This window comes from Antennarius striatus, chromosome 16 (genome assembly GCF_040054535.1).
Source record: "Antennarius striatus isolate MH-2024 chromosome 16, ASM4005453v1, whole genome shotgun sequence".
Classification (NCBI taxonomy): Eukaryota; Metazoa; Chordata; class Actinopteri; order Lophiiformes; family Antennariidae; genus Antennarius; species Antennarius striatus.
Window position 1 is genome coordinate 14,576,106 of NC_090791.1, and position 19,774 is coordinate 14,595,879.

The window sequence follows — 19,774 nt, forward strand, 5'->3', positions numbered from 1 at the left end:
AACTATTGAAATCATAACATTATACTGATTGCTGTCACGATTAAATGTGCAGTAATATAACTTAAAAAGTATGCATTAAAGAATTTCTTCTTTGTGAATTTTGGCTTCAGTCAAGTTTTCTGAAGATTAGGCATTTGAAATATTCCTCCATCTCAATCTGGAAATGAAAAGAGTACATGAAAGAGGTTTTGTTGTAGTTATGATCAACTAGTCATCCCAGACTTAAGTGACTCACAATCCTCTCCAGACGGATCCCATTGCCATAGGCCAGCTGTCTCAGCACATCGATGTCTGGAAGACCCCACTCTGGATTCCTGCGTAAAAGTATTCCATTAGTCTGTGTTATTGTCTTTATACCACACCAGGCTCTTATTTTTATCATGCTGCTGATTAATGGAGAACCCAAATGCTCACATTTTCCGAAGTTCTGCATCCAAATTTTCATTACAGCTTGGTGTAATGGTGCCATTAATAGCATAAACCTGGAACATTTTCAAGATTGGTTTGTCAAGCCTGTGTTTTCAACAACAGCCATACGTTTAAAAAATGGAATGATGGCACATACCCCATATGTTATCAGAAGGCCATTTGGTTTGAGGATCTGAGCAGCTCCAGTAAAAACACCCTGTTATTAATAAAACACTATTTTAAGAGGGTCCTGGAACAGTTTAATAGTTCGTCAGTGTGTTCATCATGATGATCCAGAGTTTTAAGATGAGCTGTCTTACCTTTGCTGTTTCAAAAGAGCTGTACTGCAATAAGTTGATGGCAACAATAACGTCACATGACCTGTGAGAAAGACCTGCCCATTTCTCCCATGGTGCACTGGCATCTAAGTGGACAGGCTGCAGCACAGACTTTACATGGGTTGCAGCGATATATGCCTTAATACTGTAAACATAATGAACATATTACATCTTTATTTCAAAATCAGATTCCGGTGTCTGATTCACACTTCACTAGAAAAATGCCTTTTCTATGAGATACCAACCTGTCTAGAGACTCTTCTGTGATGTCTGATGGCTGCCAGGTAACAAAGGGAATCTTCTGAGCAAAGCGAATGACATGTTGTCCAGTGCCAGAGCCCAGCTCTAAGGCCAACAGCTGCCGATGTGACTGCGCTTCCAACACATCTTCAAGCACTGAACACAGACCCTCCCAGTTCCTCTCTGCCTGAGGAGAGAGCAGCATTGCCTGGGGAGAAATGAAAAGTTTTACTAGCTATTCTGTATGACCAGAATTCCTCTTTCAGAGGATTCCTCCTACCTTTTCTTGCTACCTTGCTTACTGCACCTGGGGTATAACGCACTGGTGTGTACTGAATGTGGTGGATGACTGCAACAGATGGAGTCTGAGATTACCTGCTTAAGAGGATTCTCTCTGTGCTCCTACCAAACTGTCCAGCATTGATAGAAAAGGCATCAAAATCAATAACATCATGAATTACAATACATCACCGCTTTGTAATCAAGTCTAAATATTATATATGAATTAATTTAACAAAAGGGAGAGCGGTTTGGTGACTAGTTTATGTATATAACACCAAATCACAACAAAGGTTTCAAAGCTTTCCTAATGAACAGAACTTGTCCTTATAAAGTACAGACGTCTTTATTTTGCAGGATCCAACAATCACGTGGGCACTTGATGACCAAGGTGAGGAACAGATGACCTTTGACAGACAGAAGACCTCAGCTGTTCTACAGGGGCCATCTGTCTGTAGTGGGAGTTGTTGGGGAGCCAAAAGGGAACACAAACAGCAACAACAGTAAAGCTGTATATAAAACAGCCATAATAATAGTTGCATTTAACATAGTGTTCTCTGGTATAGTATAGAAGAATACTATAGAATTATTTATTTTTATTTTATTTATTTAAACTTTATTTATAAATTATAAACTGTAGTATATAGAAGTAGTAATACCGATAAATGGATTTTGTGCGAACAAACCCTTTTCCATCCCCGTGGGCTCCCGTAGTTCACGCAAAGCAGTGTGGGTAGGTCAGACGCCGAGAGAGGACGCCATGTGCTTTTGAAGCGGACGGTCTGCGGTGGCTGTGACAAACTTGGCTCCTGTTTTGAGGGACTTCGGGACGAGCGGCTCCAGTTTAACGCCGACATGTACTGTACCAGACATTCCCTCCGGGCTGCGCTGCGGGCTGCAGCAAACGCACCCCGGTAGGTTCCGCGAGGCGAGCGCGCACCGGTCAGCGGTAGCAGCGGCACAGTAGCACAGTAGCGGCACCGGGGTCTTCCGGTCCGCCTCCGTGGTCAAGGGCAGGCAGCCTGCATCTGCTGCCGGTGTATCCGTCATGAGGCCCGCTGTCCTTCCCCGCACCTCCTGTAAACACACGTTTTGTAGTCGGGAAGAAGTGTAGTTTTTTTCGGTCCTTGCCTGACAAACGTTAAGTATGCAAACAGATGAGGGGTAACTTGAACAGCGGTCGAGTCGTCGTCGGCTGTAATGCTGCCAGGCTCCAATGGTGGCTTCATTCAATCTGCTATGAGTTTGTGTTCATCCGTAGTTCAGTTGGATAATGATAAATATGGCCGCTGTTTTACAGCTTCCTCCATAACGTAGCCCGTTTCTATGTCACTGTGCCAAGGTCACGCTGGTGTAGCTGAAAGTAGAGGATTTTGGTTTCAGGCCATCGTTGTGAATGATAGGTCATCGATCAGCATTAACTGGGATTCAGCCACCGTGACCCGTTTTGGATGAGAAGAGGAAAACTAATACATGTCTTAAAATGTATGCAATCTAAAGACTACAGCGTGCATTTCATTCATTTCTGATATTCATTAAGATCATTTTGTAAACCAATATATGATTTCAGTAATCTGATTTTACTGAATCATCTGACCTCCAGCTGCTTCAGTACTCAAATCCGCGTTTGATCTTGAAGATGCATGTGTTTTGACCAGATATGATGTGTGTATGCTGTTGGCTGCTCAGATCAGGATGTTCAGTGTTCCTGTGAGTTCTGAGCATCATATTCAAGGCCATTAATTGATTGTCTTCCCCCTCCCCAGGCAACGGCTTCAACGACACACACCGGCTTTGAGTGGTCTCAGGCTATTGAAGACCAGTCCAGCCAGTCACTCAGAAGCCATCGCCACCCCTCCACTAGATGGAGCACCCAAAGAGTATTCCCCCAAAATCCAACAGCTTGTTAGCGACATTGCCAGCCTCACTTTGTTAGAGGTTTCAGATCTCAACGAGCTCCTTAAGGTTTGTGGACATGTCATTGAGATGTGAACGCTAACGTACACAAAAACAATCTGCTGTAATACATGTGTGATGTTATGTTTCTATTTGCAGAAAACTCTGAACATTAAGGACATTGGAATGATGTCAATGGCTGCATCAGCTGTTGCTGCAGCTCCGGTGACTGATTTTTATATTTGCTTTTCCATCTGTCTCTTTCAAAGATATTTCAGACTAATAGGAAACTGCAATTTAAAAAAGAATTTGATCAGCACTTTCATCAAGTTCTCTGATATTACATTGTTTAACCAACAGTTATTTCTTATTGCCAATTTTTTTCCCCTCTGTCATACTAGGCTGCAGAAGAGGATTTGGCACCAGTAAAGAAAGAGAGGACTCACTTCACAGTCAAATTGACAGAAGTGAATGCATCAGAAAAAGTCAAACTTATAAAGGAAGTGAAGAACTGCATTCAAGGCTTGAATCTGGTGCAGGTATGTCTGTACAGACATCAGCTCTGATCTTTATTTAAAGGGATGCTAGAGTCTGTATTGTATCCCAGAGGGGTAATATTACAAGATAAGCATGATAGGGGTGGCAAAGGCTCAGTTTGTAGAGCGGGTCGTCCGGTGATCGCAGGATCGGAAGTTCAATTTCCGCTCCCGCCCAGTCGCTTCAGGAGGGAGGCGTCAGCTCACACTCCGAAGCCACCACTGCCGAGGCTCCCCTGAGCAAGGTGCCGTCCCCTTTATGAGCTTCTCATTGGGGTGCGGCAAGAAGGAGCTGTCCCCCCCCCCCCACTGCATGCCTACGGGCCCCGTGTGTGTTATGGGCCTGTACACACTACATATGCATGACACTAAAACTGACAGCGTGATCTAGAGTGTGCTTATAATTTTCCTAGGGAATCAATAAAGTATTTACATTTATAGAATTTTTTGAGATTCGAGAGCTGAGTTGCATAAAATATTTATTCAAAAAGAAAACCCACAAATATTGTGAAAAAATTGTTTCCAATCTATATTTGTCAACTAACCACATTGAATTGCTGGAAAAGTGAATGGCCCGAGGTGTGATGAGATTAACATCACTTCATTGTAATGAGTTTGTCCTGCGGTGGATGATCTATCTGACTCATGTTTCACAATCATGTTTAACGTTAAGGCAGTGTTTTTCAGCCCGTTGCTGTTTGTTAATTTACATATAAAAGCTTCCTGGTTAGATTCAGTAAAGATGTTTCATTCCAAACAGGGTATGGTTTCCCCTCACTGAGGACGAGCTCTTGTGTATGCATTCTACTCTGACAAGCAATCACTACTGTTTTTAAAAAGTTTCTGCATCCTGGCTTTTCACACATGTCAACTTCACTAATTTTATTTTATTTTTTCTTCTATTCTTTCAAAACCAGGCTAAGAAACTAGTAGATTCTCTTCCTCAAGATATTCGGGCCAACGTACCGAAAGAAGAGGCAGAGAAACTGAAGGCAGCTCTGGAGGCAGTAGGAGGCACGGTGGTGCTGGAGTAAATCTGTCCACCGTTGCTGCAAATGCAGTTCATCGCTCACCCCATGTGGACATTTTTTTATTGTAAAGAAAAGGATCCTAGGAGAAAACGAAGAGAATGCCTTCTGACATCGATGCCATCTGTTTGCAGCGTCAGGTGGACTTTACCACTCAGACTGAACTTTCCGGGTAAAGGTTGCCTCACTGTCTTTCTGATGCTTGTGTAGCAAACGAGTTACAGATGCATTGGCCTGCGTGCCAAGTGAGTCAGTTGATGATTCTTGTGTGTGAATTTAACTTTTCACAGAAGGAAAGATTTTCATGTAGGGTAAGCTTTCCCTAGATACTGTATGTATTTGATGGGAGGACAAACTCCTGCGTATTGGTTAAAGGATTATTGACGGCGTAATAAAAGTGAAATAATCAAATGTTTTGCTTGTTATGTTTTTATGTGCATAATTATAGATTTAATTTGACAAATCAATGTAATGTGAGCAGGAAGGTTCTGGGTTCGAGTCCCGGACTGTGTGGAGTTTGCATGTTCTCCCTGTTTCTGCGTGGGTTCTCTCTGGTTTCTCTGGCTTCGTCCCACCTCCAAAAAAACATGCACTTCAGGTTAATTGGCCATTCCAAATTGACCGTAGGAATGAGTGTGTGTGTCTGTGTGGCTCAGCGGTGCACTGGCGTCGCGCCCGGAGTTTCCCCCGCATCACACCCTAAGACAGCTGGGATAGGCTCCAGCTCCCCGTGACCCACGACAGCCGATAAAGCGGTTCAGAAGATGAGTGGATGGATGTAATGTGAGCAGGGATGCCTTACATGTGTTGACTGAAATAACAAATCTCTGGACATGCTATACTGCTGGTGACCACTAGAGGGCGAACATGTTTGACAGTTTTTCTCGATTGCTTACACACATTTTCTGGTACAGTACTTGAGACACAATGACCACAACATGTAACTCATGCACCAGCCCCCTGAACCATTTCTGCTAAACTGCAAACAAAATTTCTGCTTTACTTTCCAATTTCAATTGTTTAAAACACACTTTTTCCAAAACACAATTCTCTGCATTAGACACATTTTTCATGAAGAAAATCTCTTTATTTCACAGGGAACACGCTGTCATTCAAAATTCTACACTTACTTGCCCTACTATGTGCACTGACTCACCACATCGCAAACGCTTGCCACACAGTTTTACAATCAGCAATCACAGCTTTAGCATAAAAGGGCAACAGGTGAGCTTGTCTGTTTTGGAACAATGGATGCCAACAGAGGCAGAGGCCGACGCAGAGGAGTGAGAGTAAGAGGACGAGGACGGGGAGGACGAGGAAGGCCCAAGGACTGTAATTTCCAATGAGATCCGAGCCACTTTGGTTGACCATGTGGTCAACCATGATCTCACAATGAGGGAAGCTGGGCAACGAGTACAGCCAAATTTGAGTAGACACACTGTGGCATCCATCATCCGGACCTTCCAAAATGAGAATAGGTACGAACCATTACCTATTCTGCCTAAGTATGTTTCAAGTTTGGGAAATGTATTCCTACTTTGTATTCCTGCACAGTATTTACAGTATTTTACTATTTGTATTGCAGAACTGCAGGATTACCAGCACATGGTGGTCGAGAACGCCTTCTGTCTCCAGAACAGAAAACTACAATACTGTAATCAACATAGTCCTAGAAAATACTCTAACAACATAACGTTGCGGAAAATAATAAAAATAAAATAATAGACAATGACATATTTCAAAATATTCTCCGCTTATCAACAGTGGACCGTGTCTTGCACAAAAATAATTTGAGGATGAAGCAGGTCTACAGAGTGCCATTCGAACGCAATTCCAAAAGAATCAAAGAAGTGTGATATAATTATGTGCAAGTAAGTCCTATACAATCCCACAATTGATGAACTCTCAATACATATTTCAGTATTGTAATCATAATGTTTGTGCTTCACAATAGTGACAACTCCATGTCTAATTCTGATCTTGTCATGTGAGTTTCAGAGTCCTTGAGCTGCAGTGGGGCACCAGTTCATTTTCATTGATGAAGTTGGTTTCAACCTCACCAAAAGAAGGAGGGGATGGAATGTCATCGGCCAGCGTGCCATTGTAGAAGTCCCTGGCCAACGCGGAGGGAACATCACAATGTGTGCAGCGATTTCCCACCACGGTGTCATCCATCACCATGTGTAACGGCTGTGAACGGGTCAGCCAAAGGATGACTCAAATAGTGGAGTTTCGAAACAGACAAAATAACAATTATTCCTCTCCCGCCTCTCCATGTCACCGTCGGTCACACGACCCGGAGCTGCGTCTCAGTTAGCGCCGAAACTTCACCTCATTACAATCAACAGAAAAAACTCAAAAAGAATGGCAGTAACACAAAACGCTCAAAAATAGACAACATTTTATTGTAACTCCGTTACACATGCTTCCCTTTTCCCCTGTCCCTTCCTGGACACCCTACACAACACACTCATTCCACCAGATCAGATAGATGGCCCAAAGCAGCTCAGGTATGTTGTCATTTGGGACGATGTAGGTTTCCACCGGGCTGCTCTGGTTCATAACTGGTTCACTGCCCACCCATGCTTTTTTTTTTAGTTGTTTATCTACCTCCATACTTTCTATTCCCCAATCCAATTTTCTGCCTGGAGATAGAAGATGTATGAACAATAACCACAAACACGTATACCCCTTCTCCAAGCTATGGAAGTATGGAAGATGCATGTGAAGATGTAACAGTCGATTCTTTTCATGGCTGGGTTCGCCATGCCAGGCGATATTTCCCCCGCTGCATGGCCAGGGAATACATTCCCAGTGATGTGGATGGGGGGGTTGTGGCCAAATCCAAACAGAAGACAGGATGCATCATAGTCACTTTTTCTTGTTTTTCTTACTGTAACTGCATTTTTCTATTTTGTATTTGCAACTTTGTGTTGGTTTTGGGTGTAAACTGTGTACATTGTTTTTGTTGGGAAAATAAAATATATTTGTTACTGTGTATTTGTCTGTTCTGAGTATAAAAACAATATTCTAAGATATATTACAACACTTTTTTCTGTACTGTCTGTAGTAAGTGTAACACTGAACAAAAAGGAGAAGTGTTTTCCATTCATTACAGTGTTTTACATTGAGCACATCAGTGTTCAAATGGTTCTTATAAATGTCTACTCATTTGTTGATTTGTGTTTGTCATTTGACAACAAAACACCATTTTGAGAAGAGATAACATTGTTTTGAAAGTAAAGCTTCATTTTGTAAGAGAATTGAGAGGTTTTGACTATTGCGTGTGTGTTTTTGGATTTGTGTGTAGAGTTCTGAGAGTATGAAACATGCTTTCAGAAAATGTGTGTAAGCAATCGAGAAAAACTAATCACTTCAGACTGTATGGGAGTTGCTGTCTCAAACTCATTTGTTCCTGTTTAACTTACAGATGTGGTTTGATCACGTTTATGTCAATGAATAGAAGCCAGTTGGTGTTCTGGAAGAGAGAAAAAGAGTCATTTGTGCTTTCAAAGACAATCAATTCCATGTGAGGTTCGACCAAAACATAACATTCAAACAAGTTTTACAGGAAAAGCCTGCAATATGCAACATATTTGACTTTAATATTTTAAATGCAGTGTTGTTGCTGTTTAACATTTTTTAAGTCAAGGTTTTGATCGTGAGGGTGTTTTCCCAGCATTTGATAACTGAACTCAACTGAACTGTAAGTTGGTGACATCTCCAGACAAATTGTTCCATCGCAAACCTTTTGGCCTGTTTCACAGATGGCTGGCCATAGTCAGAGAAGCAGAGGCCTTTAGGTGCTCCCAGGTAGTCGTGACACTGAATCAGCATGCACAGCACCACAACTTTAAAAATGGAACAGCTTAATGGATTCCAGCCACCTTTGATTATTTACACTCGACTGTTTTCCCTACGCCATCAGAGCGATGTTTTGAGGAAATGCCTCCAAGTTATTAAAAAAGGGACAATACTGCACATGCTGTGCAAATATCTGCATAAATATTTGAAATATCTTTATGCATGATGAGCTATCATCTGATGGCACAATGTTTAACACCTGATCTTGTGGCATGCTGGGTATTCTGTCTCTCTCTCTCTCTCTCTCTCTCTCTCTCTCTCTCTCTCTCTCTCTCTCTCTCTCTCTTATATATACATATACAGTAAAGTATATATTACTGTATCTCTATACTCTTCTACATTTTATGTCTGCAGATTTCCACCAGGTGGTGCATGAAGTCCGTGTCTAAGACTACACATTGATAAAGATGAAGGTGTGCTGTTCCTCTACCTCTTCCTCAGGGGTCTTTAATGAGGGCATAATTCTAGCATGTGTATGTCAGATAAATCATCCTGATGAATTAATTTTAGCAAAATCTTTTGAATAATGTTGGAGTTCAGGAGATCAGAAAGGACTGTCTGTTCTAATGTATTTTTTGCAAATGGACAGATTTATAAAGGCCTGTTAGGTTTTAGTCTTTTCTGTCGTGGTGGCGCTACGTCTCTAGGGTGTTGTATATCTTACCTTTCAGGATACTAATAGGATAAAAACCTAATTAGGTCCACACAGGTGTCACAATCAGATTATTTTCCACATGCATGAATGGACTATGAAGTGATAAGATTATATTTGATGTTTTTAGAAGACATTATGTTGTTTCTATTGAGTATCTGTGTCTGATGAAAAAAAAGTTGAAAGCCAAACCAAAAATCAGAAAATATCCATTTGTATCTGGTCCATTTTTTTTTGCAAATTCTTCCTTTCTGAGGGAGGCTGAGAAAGAGAATGATGAATGGTAGCGAGGAGGAAGACCTGCATTAAAACTCTCAGGCTGAATAGAACCCAGAGGCCCACGTCAGTCAGCTTAGCAGATCAGGATAGCTGAAACCAAGAGAAATTTCACACCGAAGGTGTTTTACCATTTTTAAAGATGCACAGAAAAACCCATTGACGAGCCTGTCGAGGTGCCTTTTCAAAAACCTTGTCCTTCATTGATGAGAAAATAGAAGAGAGCTTACAAATACTCTCAGGGACAAAAGGCACTACATGAATACTGGATAGAAAAGGAAAAATAAAATGAATTTTGATGTTGAAAATTAAAAAAAAGAAAGAAAAGAAAATCACAATGAAAGAAATGGACAGTGTAAATAAAAAATGGCCAAATTCAAATGTTAAAAGCAAAACCTGAATACCAAACAATGCAAATTAAAATTTAAGAAGAGCTTAAAAGTGCTCAAATTGTTTGATGAAAAGAAAAAGCGAGAAATACTATGACTAAAAGGAAATTAATGTGGTATTTTCCAGTCCTGTCAATGGAGTATTTTAGCGTAGCGTGGAGAGCGGAGAATATTATGGACGTATGAGCAGCAGGAATATCATCATATCTGTAAGGTTGTGTAAGGATATTTTTCTGCTCATTGAATTACATCAGTTATGATGTAATTTGAAAACGCATGTCATTTTTCACAGGTGACATTTAGCCTCACCGCAGCAGGAGAAGCACAGGTGTTTGTCATAATATTAAGAATGGATGTCTTTGTTCAAGTTTCCATGGAAGTCATGACATTATCCAGGACCTGAAACTGACACAGCAAAATGGAATTCAGTCATAACTCACTTTATTATTTACACATGGTCATGTCGGACTGACGTCTGTGAGAAAAAGTCCAAGTTGTTCAAAGGCGAAGACGAATTAGACGAGAGAAAGGACAGAGACGGATGAAGACAAAGCTGGAATGCAATGCTAGGATGGAGCATGGCACACATCTGAGGCCAGGATCTGTCAAGAATGGCCAGAAAAGTCTCAGACGCAATGAAAATGGGAACCTTTTGGATACCAATTTCTGAACTCTGAATGATAAGTATCACTGAATGTCACCCATTAAGTGTGTTTTCCGTCTCCGTGATGATCAGCTGCTGTTTCTTTACAGTGTAGCTCACACTACAATGACGTCGCTTCTAATGCCACCTAAATCTTTGACTTTTTTTTTTTTTTTTTTTGCTTAAATTTATTTTCTACATTATTTGTGACTCCCGTAAAATGGTTGAAGATTAAAAAAAGCCCAATCGAGTGAAAAAAATTAATGTGTAATCTTCATCAATCGCTGGTTCCACCTAAAAAAATTACATCCACCCTGACACAAAAAACACAGGCAAGTTTTGAAGACACCTTCAGGCCAAATAAACAACTAACTCAAGTTGTTGATGTTATTTTTGTAGTCTCCTAGCCAGCCGTTAAGTACCTAAATGGGATTTTAATTAACTTTAAATGTAAATAAAATTGATCATTTCCTTTCCCTTCTTTTCCTTTCTTTACTTTCGTTCCTTTCTTTACTTTAACTTCACTGAAGGACATTTTTTCCATTAAAAAATAAAGCGATCCAGGATGGCTTCATTTATTTGTCTTTGGTGTTTGTTTGTTGTCTCTATTGTTATGTGCAAAATGTTATTAAAACGACAATTCATTATCCTCCGCAGGGAAGCTCAGCTTTTTACCCTGATGATTTAGTTTTTTTCAGTCTTCAATTTCCGATAAATTACCTTGAATATTATAATCAATAGGCTTGTTTGGATGATTAGAAGTGCGTGAAATGATGCCACAAACTGATCGACGGGTTCAACCTTGTATTTCCTACAGACATTATAGCGCTGTTGAACTGATACAGCGTCATTCAATGGTCTAACTGAGGCTTCGCGGTGCAGTCTGTGTGAAAATGAGCAATTTTGTTTTGTTGGTGCGGCTGTTGAAAACAGGAACAGTTCTCTTCTATGATTTTACATTTACAAGGATTGTTATTGCATCATTCTGCAACAGGCTTCTATGGGCATTTGATAGTTATAGCTTCTCACAAAACCCAAACAAGACTAATGGAGGAACATATAATAAGACATAAAATAAACTAGTTTTATGATGACGTGTGGAGGATGAAATCAGGAGTCTCTCAGCCGGAGGGAAGAAGCTGTTCTGCAGTCTGAAGCAGAGATATCTATATCTTTCCTTTTTTTTTTTTTTTTTTTTTTGCACTCAGCAATGGGGGGGGGGACAGAGTGGGTGTCATCTCTTCATGAGCTTTGAGCTCCGTGCAGACACCTCACCTCACTGATACCACTGATCCCGGTGATGGGCGCTAATGATGTTCAGGGTGATTTTAAGAGCAGAGACTTCCTGTCCTCCAGATGACAAGTTGAAACTGGCCAAAGGGGTTTTCTCTTCCCCAACTCTGTCATATGTCTCAGTTTAATTGGAAGGGAACTTGAAACGGTCGCAGTCATGAAATACTGAGCTCATGTTTAAAGCTTCCTTAAGGTCAGGGTTGGTCAATACTGATTATTGAAACCTGCAAACATGGGACCTTGGGAGTCTCTAATCCTCATATTGCTGGACCCTGTGGACGTGGATGAACACCACCAGTAACACTGCTGTAATCCTGCAAAAAATAACATAAAATAATTCTCTCTTGATTAAATTTTCTTGGATAATGAACTTCCAGCAACATGAATTTCAGAACAATTAACCTATGATCACCATTCAAGTTATTTTTAGATGAATTCCCTCTGAACTCAATAGGAGGATGATCACTTTGAATGTTAGGCATTCAAACGATTAACTGACTCTGGAGAATTTGAACCTTTCATCCACTCCAAATGTAGAATAATGTCAGGTTGTCAGGAAGTCACTGGAGAAAATGTAAAATAAATGTAAATGAAAAGACGTCCTGGATAGATCAGGCGACCATTTGATGCTGTTACAACTTGAAGTATCTGACATGTAAGAGTGCGTTTGTGTACGGTACATAATGTATGATTGAAATACGGCCGGACAGAAGGGTTGGGCTTGTTTTGGTCATCTCTCTTGTTTTTTCCCCCATCTTTCTGACATCTATGTTTAATTAATGGACTGTGGAGAATTACTCAGCTTGACATGTGTAACATTTGCGTCCCACTGTTGTGTTTGACTGTCCAACAGGAACGGCTGAGCCAAGGGGCCTTTTACGCGCTGGATGTCACCTTCAAGACATGATGCTTTCTTCCCGTCCTTCCAGTCATTACCATGTTTTAGTGAAATAATAAATTTGAACATTCATTCATTCATTCATTCATTTTCCAACCCGCTTAATCCGCTAACGCAGGTCGCGGGGTAGCCAGTGCCTATCCTGGCAGTCTCAGGGCGTGAGGCGGGGGACACTCCGGGCACGACGCCAGTGTACCGCGGAAATTTGAACATATTCATTCCTTTTATTTGCTGAAATAATGATGTAATCTGTGCCACTTCTATACAATTATCACCCTAACATTTGTGATTTTTTTGGTTGCAGTCTAAGATGAATGAATTCTTCGAGGTTAACATGAGTCTCTTTAGAATTTCAGTGTCTCTCCATGTTAGACAGCTTCATCATCCAGCAGGCGTCTAGCAGATACTAGTAATAACAGTAATCACTAAAGAGTCACCCATAAGGTGCTTTTTTTCTCTCTCCTAGTGCATTACAAAGACAAATCACTTCAATTATCCATTAACTTACCAAACAACCTGTGGTCGATTACAAATCTGATGTAAAGGCTGAAATAAGGTTGAGTTTCGGTGAACAGAAAACCTTTAAATTTATCTTCAGTCTCTAAATCTTCTTACCCCAGGTCTGCCTGGACCTCCTGAAAGTATGTATACCAACGTACCGTCCAATCAATGATGTACAAAACAAGATAATATATTATCACAGTGTGGAACATGTGTTCAAAGTTGTTTTGATAGGATAGTTGTTCTTGTAAAGCTGTGAGAAAAGACAACTAAAAGTTTTGAATCCGCATCTAAATGAATGAATTGATTGAAACAGTCCCTCATCTGTTTCTGGGCCTTGATGATCATCTGTCTCCACTTCAGTCAGAGCTCTGGTCTCCTCTCATTCTGACAGGACTGCTTTGACCTGAAGGTTCAGTATGTGCAAATAGTGTCCATGTGAAGACACCAGTTTGACTCCGACATTCTGAGAAAACAGTCCCGTTCAGTTGCAATGACTGCGTTTGTGGCTTCTTAATATTTCTTGATGTTCCAGGTATTATTTTTCTTTCAATGAGGTGTGCAATCCATCATGTTCAGCTCTGAGGGACACCTGATATTTTTCCGTGTCCCACCGTTTACTTATTGTCTATATCAATGTCAGTATTTGAGTGATGACAACTGTGTCCCGGATCAGACTGATGACAGCTCTGCTTTTGATGCCTCTATCTGTAATGTAAAAACTAATAAAAAATAGATTAACAGGATGAGAGATGATATGCTAGATAGGATTCTGCTGGTCTCAGTGAACTTGTTGCATAATCGTGTAAAACTTGTGCCAGGAGTGATCTCGTGGTGAGACACAAACAGCCTGTAGAACTCTCCAAATCAGCAACGTGATGCCAGAGGTAGGTAATGACATATAATGCAGCATATAAAGACCACATGTTTGGGTCCTACTCCTTCTTCTTAGTCCTTCTTTACTTTGTGGCAAAGCCACAGACTCAGGTTAGTAAGTTCCTCTTTATCAGGCACTCTATCTCTGAAAGGTTATACAGATTGACCACTGCGCTGGAAAACATCCATCGAGGATACAGTTAATGATGTTAATGATGCACACAGACGTTCAGCTTCCTCTTTCCCCTCTTTCTCTCTCTGCTACCATCATATCTGGGAAAGAGGAGAAGGAGACCTCAAACTTTGGTTTGAACCTGAGAGCTGACAGATTTAATAGTTTGGACCTGCCAGATAACAGAAAAAGACTTTTGTACTTCAAACGGATTTTTATTATTATACCAGATGTTCAGCACAAGGGAATTTTTTTAAAAATTGTTTATTTACTTGATCAGTTTAACTTGTTAGCTGCTGTTTGTTTTTGTTTTTTTCAGCAAATGCCTTGAAACTGTGAATGTCTGTTGTTTGCTGTGAAGGTCTTATCAATCGAAGCACATTCCTCTTTCACAGAGAAACGTGAATGGAGTAGATACGAGACAAAAGCGTTGTTGACAACTGTTTGATGAAAAACGTGTAAAGAGCAGGCATTCAGTTCCATGCTGTTGAAACAGCAGTTTAAAAGGTAAGCACTGATGAGATATTTCTTGCTTAATGGAAAGTCAACACCGAAATACTTCATGAGTTTTGTCTCGTACCAGACAGAAGCAGCGGAGCGAAAAAGCTAATATTTGACACAGCAGAGTTCCTGCAGCTGACATTGTCTCGCAATTGATCTCAGATATTGAATTAAAAGTTAAACACCAATTTTTTTTAACTCAGCCACGTGAAATTAAAATCAGGTAATAATCATTTATGCTAAAGCGAATATGCGGCTTTCTTATCTAAATTACTTTTTTTAATTAACAAAACCAAGGCAAACTGCTTGGGCCGACATTTCTTACAAGAGTAATGGGGGTCTGCTGAGAAAGGCTCGCTCTTCAACTCTTCTGCGGCCCCCAAATAGGAACCATATGTTGGGAAGATGATTACTGTCCGCAGTACTCCCCTGTATGTCAAAAACATGTTTGGTAATTATTACACTGAGAGTGATCTGCATTCCTGTTTAAACATCTGTGATCACAATTTTGTATTCATCATGAGAAATTAGGCATTCATTCCATATTTTTCAGTATATTTGCATTCCATTCCATTGACCTGCACCTGCTAACAGTTATCTTTTCATTCTAGCTAACTTTCCATATCTTCATGTGTGTGATGTGAGCTGGCCTACATAAAAAAAAATATCATGCAGAAAACTTTGTTTCAGTAACAAAGTTCATTAAAGTCCACTTAATGACCCGGCATGGCTGGAGACGATCTTTGTCTTTCTAATATCTCTGTCTGCGGGATGCCTTACGTCTACATGTCTGAATGGGCTTTGTGAGACCAAGTGTGTGTTACAGGAGTTATAGGTCTGTAGTTAAACTGCAGCTCCCGCGTGTTCACTTAACAACGCTGAAATGCCTGTTTTCCTCTTGCCGAGTTTTTTTCTGTCCTGTTTCTCACTGGGTGGTAATAGCACTGATATCTTTGGTGTGCAACGCTGAAAGAAAGAGCAGTGGCTATACTTGATGGAAAAATTTGTGGGAAGGGCAGTGGGAGCCAGGTTTTTCTCTTGAGTTCTGAGTTTGGATTTGAGCCAAATTGTCTCCCCTCCTTCTTCTCCGACTTCCAACCCATCGCAGCCATCCAGGATAGTAATCTTCCCACAGACAGGAGCAAAAAAGGCAAGGGTGAAAAATAGAATAAAGCCAAGGCCACTGTATGAAGAAAATAAAAGGTATTGTGGCTCGAAAAACAAAGCATTTCATTTCACCTTATTTCTAAGCCCCCAAAACTATAATTTAAAAGTTTACATCTTGATTATTTCTGTAAATATATGCACATAATATGGAGTTGTTTATATCAATGTACGTAAATTAAAGTACTGTAAAACCATTTGAAGTGGGAATTACTTCAAGTGATTTTTATCTCAGTGCTGTCTCTTTGAATAATCACTCTGAATGTGAAACATATCTAATGAGCTCAATCTGACAACTGGCAGAAAAAAAATTATAGTACAGACTCTGAATCAGTCACTGCTATGAAGAGAGAACAAAACAAAAGCGGCTGCTCACTGCTATGATTGATGAAAAGGATGATAAGAAAGAAGGCATTTGGTCTTTTCTGTGAGAATTCAGTATCAAACAGATCTGAGGAAAGGAAGAAACAGGCCATTAGCAAGGAATGTCGGACATGTTCCGTAGAAGTAGTTGTTTTAGAAAACCATTAACAAGTTAAATATAATACCGGAAATGTATCTAAACGTGTTCAAAGTCAGATGTAACTCCTACGACCACAGCTACTGTGAGAGCATTTAAAATGTGTCTTAGTCTGAGTGACTTTTGGCTTAGGACGTAAAGGTACAAAATGAAAATGATGATCAAACCGTGATGGTTAGCATTTATCACAATGCTTAATTACATCAGTGGATGTACAGAGGCTATTAGTGAGCCAAGGTAATCATATTGCTTATGCACCTGATATAGCCTCCACACTGGGGCAGGGACAATGAGCCTTGATCTCCCTGGATTTCCAAAAATAGCAGCATAGTGAAATGAGCTTAGTGGAAACCTCAAATCTATTGATATAATCCACTTGTGTTGCTTACACAAAGATTACATTCAATTGTCACACATCCGTAAAGTCCTGAAAACGCTGAGGAAATACAGCTCCTACAGCTATATCACTCACATGAACTGGTTAATGAGAAACACTATTCTGCATGTTCTTAACATGAATGACCTGCAGATGTGTGACACTGCAGGATAGACATCTGTTCTGAACAATATGTGCTGTTACTTCCCTTGCAGAATACTGTTTCCACCACCAACTCAAATTGCACATTCATTCTACGAGATCACGGTATTTCCAACCAGGAAAATATATAGCACATATCGTTTTGAGTAAAAATGCAGAATAAAAGGAACTGAACTCAAAAGGAAACATCCTGCATTAAAAATCTTACTTCCTGATCCCTGATTCTTGTGATGTAGTAATATTTAGGAACATTTGCTAAATACATTAGCATAAAGGTGCTTAATGCAACAACAACAACAAAAATTCCATATAACTGTAAGTGCAATTTTATTATTGGATTATTATTTTTCATGTATCTTTGGAAAATCAGGATTTAATAATTAGAACTGATTATGACAGAGCTACGAATACATTAGATGTCTTTTTTATAGCACAGGTGATGAATGTGCAATATTTCCCAGGTACATCTAAATTACTGACAATATTTACATTGAAAGTAATTCAAAGTGGAGATTGTTGGTAAGAAAAATGTTTGTTGTAATATTTTACCTCTAACTAATATTACAGTTATCAGTGTGGCTAAGTGACACTTGGATTGGAGGAGGTAATATGGCCAGATTCCTGAAATCATTCAACACAGCTGAAAGAAAATTTCTAAAGTTTTCTTCAGAGGAACTTTTTGGTAATTAAACTTAACGAATTATCTGGGAATTGAACTCAGGTCTACTGCTTGGAAAACTATTTTCAGCCCCATCACCACCAATGCCTTGCATATTAAAGCTGCACTGCAAATGTAATAATTTAGTTTTTCTTGGAAACAATTAAAAATAAAACAGAAAGAAGATTCTGAGTATAGGCAATAATGTTTTCCCCAAATGATGACTCTTGCGCAATGTGTTATTATCTTCTGGGAGATGTCTGTGTCATTTTCAATCAAGAAAAAAATTACTGGTTGAATAACAGTAACTTTGAGTCAAAATTTGCTTGAGGTATGAATAATTTCAGGCTTAAATGTAATCAGTGAAATCAGAAGAAAGTGTGTTCACAAATGGAGCAAGTACTCACCAAAAGACAATATTCAGAGTCAAAATTCCCAAGTAATAGATGACTGCAACAGCTCTGAACACTACAAGAATCACGCAGTGACACGGTGGTCATTAAAACTAATGCACTGGATGGGATTGGAATCTTTGAAGATAATTAAAAATACAGTATTGCATTGGCTGGGAATCGAACCCAGGTCAACTGCTTGGGAAGCAGCTATTCTCACCACTATACCACCAATGCCTCACGCTTTTGAGTTGTACTGCAAATACAGCAATTGTGTTTTTGTCTGGAAAATGTAATGCATTGTCTGGGATTGAAGCAAGCGCTCACAGAAGGACAATATTCCAGACTAAATTACTCAAAAAATGACCACAGTTCGTGGCAAAAACCTTGAGGGTTTCCAGAATATATGGTGGTCAGTAAACTTAATGTACTGTCTGGGATTGGAATGCAGGTGAAATACATGGTGACCAGCTTTTCTCACCAGTGCACCACCAATGCCTTCTGAGCACTAACTCTATTACAGATGAAACAATTACAGCTTTTTCTGAATTATTTAGATGTAGAATAAAAAAAACTGGGCGGCACGGTGACGCAGTGGGTAGCGCTGTCGCCGCACAGCAAGGCGGTTCCGGGTTCAAGTCCCGCTCTGTGGGGAGTTTGCATGTTCTCCCCATGTCTGCGTGGGTTCTCTCTGGGTTCTCTCCTCCCACCTCCAAAAACATGCGCTTCAGGTTAATTAGCCGCTCCAAGTGTGTGCGTGCATGGTTGTATGTCTCTGTGGCGCATTGGCATTTTGCCCAGAGTTTCCCCCGCCTCACCCCCTATGCCAGTTGGGATAGGCTCCAGCTCCCCTTGACCTGCTATGGTGGACAAAGCGGTTCGGAAGATGAATGAATGAATAAAATGAATGCAGAGACAAGTTTCTGAGTATTGAACATAATCAGTGAAATCAGAAAGAAATGTTCACACTCACCAAAGGGCAATTTCCCAGACACATCTTTGAAGGTAATAATAATAACTGCTTTGACTGGGAAGCAGCTATTCTCACCAGCTGTCTATATCCTATTGAGAAGGGCATTACATATTTTTAACATCAGTTTTTGTTAAAATGTAAATAAATTCAAATTTTTTTTATTAATTTTCACAGTGATGCTTCTTGTACATCATTTTATTATCTTGTGGGGAGATGTCTGTCATTTCAAATGAAGTAAAAACTTGCTGGTTGAGTAAAAGTAACTTCAAATCAAAACTTGCTTGGGGTATGAATAATTCCACGCTTCAATGTAATCAGGGAAATCAAAAAGGAAACTTACTCACAAATGGAGCAAGTACTCACCGAAGGACAATATTTCAGAGACAAAATTCTCAAATAATAGTTGGTAAGACTTAGAGAACCACACGGTGACATGGTGGTCATTGAAACAAAGATTTCTGAGTACTAACCATAATTAGTATCAGAATCAGTCATGTCCTCAAATGGAACAACCACTCACCAAAGTGCAATATCCCATAGACAATATCCCACATTGCCGGCAAAAAGCCCAATAGTTTTACAGAACAGAAGAAATATATTCTACCTATAGATTCTAGTCTGTTCCATTAAATAATCTGGGTTTTCAGTATTGTGGGTTTTTTTTTAAATAATCTGGGTTTTCCGTATTGTGCAGTTGGATGTGTATTTGGTTTGATTCAGTAAAGCATTTCATCATAGT

At 40.0% G+C, this 19,774-nt stretch overlaps 2 protein-coding genes and 1 non-coding gene across 5 annotated transcripts; 1 reads left to right on the forward strand and 2 right to left on the reverse strand.

Annotated features, from left to right (window-relative positions):
* Nucleotides 1-18: 18 nt before the first annotated feature.
* On the reverse strand, nucleotides 19-1,385 carry zgc:103625 (methyltransferase-like 26 B). Of its 2 annotated transcripts, XM_068337431.1 has the most exons (7): nucleotides 1,267-1,385; nucleotides 992-1,194; nucleotides 729-891; nucleotides 566-625; nucleotides 415-482; nucleotides 236-314; nucleotides 19-157 (listed from the first exon to the last, which is right to left on the reverse strand). In XM_068337431.1, the coding sequence occupies exons 2-7, from the start codon at nucleotides 1,189-1,191 to the stop codon at nucleotides 107-109; spliced, it is 621 nt and encodes a 206-aa protein (XP_068193532.1). In that variant the 5' UTR covers nucleotides 1,192-1,194; nucleotides 1,267-1,385; the 3' UTR covers nucleotides 19-106. The 2 variants fall into 2 exon arrangements, with proteins under 2 accessions (XP_068193532.1, XP_068193533.1); XM_068337432.1 differs by having other exon boundaries at nucleotides 992-1,325.
* A 613-nt stretch (nucleotides 1,386-1,998) lies between these two features.
* On the forward strand, nucleotides 1,999-5,117 carry mrpl12 (mitochondrial ribosomal protein L12). Of its 2 annotated transcripts, none has more exons than XM_068337319.1 (5): nucleotides 1,999-2,179; nucleotides 3,032-3,230; nucleotides 3,321-3,386; nucleotides 3,563-3,700; nucleotides 4,615-5,117. In XM_068337319.1, exons 1-5 carry the CDS (start codon nucleotides 2,121-2,123, stop codon nucleotides 4,729-4,731), a joined length of 579 nt encoding a protein of 192 aa, XP_068193420.1. In that variant the 5' UTR covers nucleotides 1,999-2,120; the 3' UTR covers nucleotides 4,732-5,117. The 2 variants fall into 2 exon arrangements, with proteins under 2 accessions (XP_068193420.1, XP_068193421.1); XM_068337320.1 differs by lacking the exon at nucleotides 1,999-2,179 and adding an exon at nucleotides 2,239-2,750.
* A 13,110-nt stretch (nucleotides 5,118-18,227) lies between these two features.
* On the reverse strand, nucleotides 18,228-18,299 carry trnag-ccc (transfer RNA glycine (anticodon CCC)). The gene has a single exon. It is a non-coding gene; the product is annotated as a tRNA-Gly (tRNA).
* Nucleotides 18,300-19,774: the final 1,475 nt, after the last annotated feature.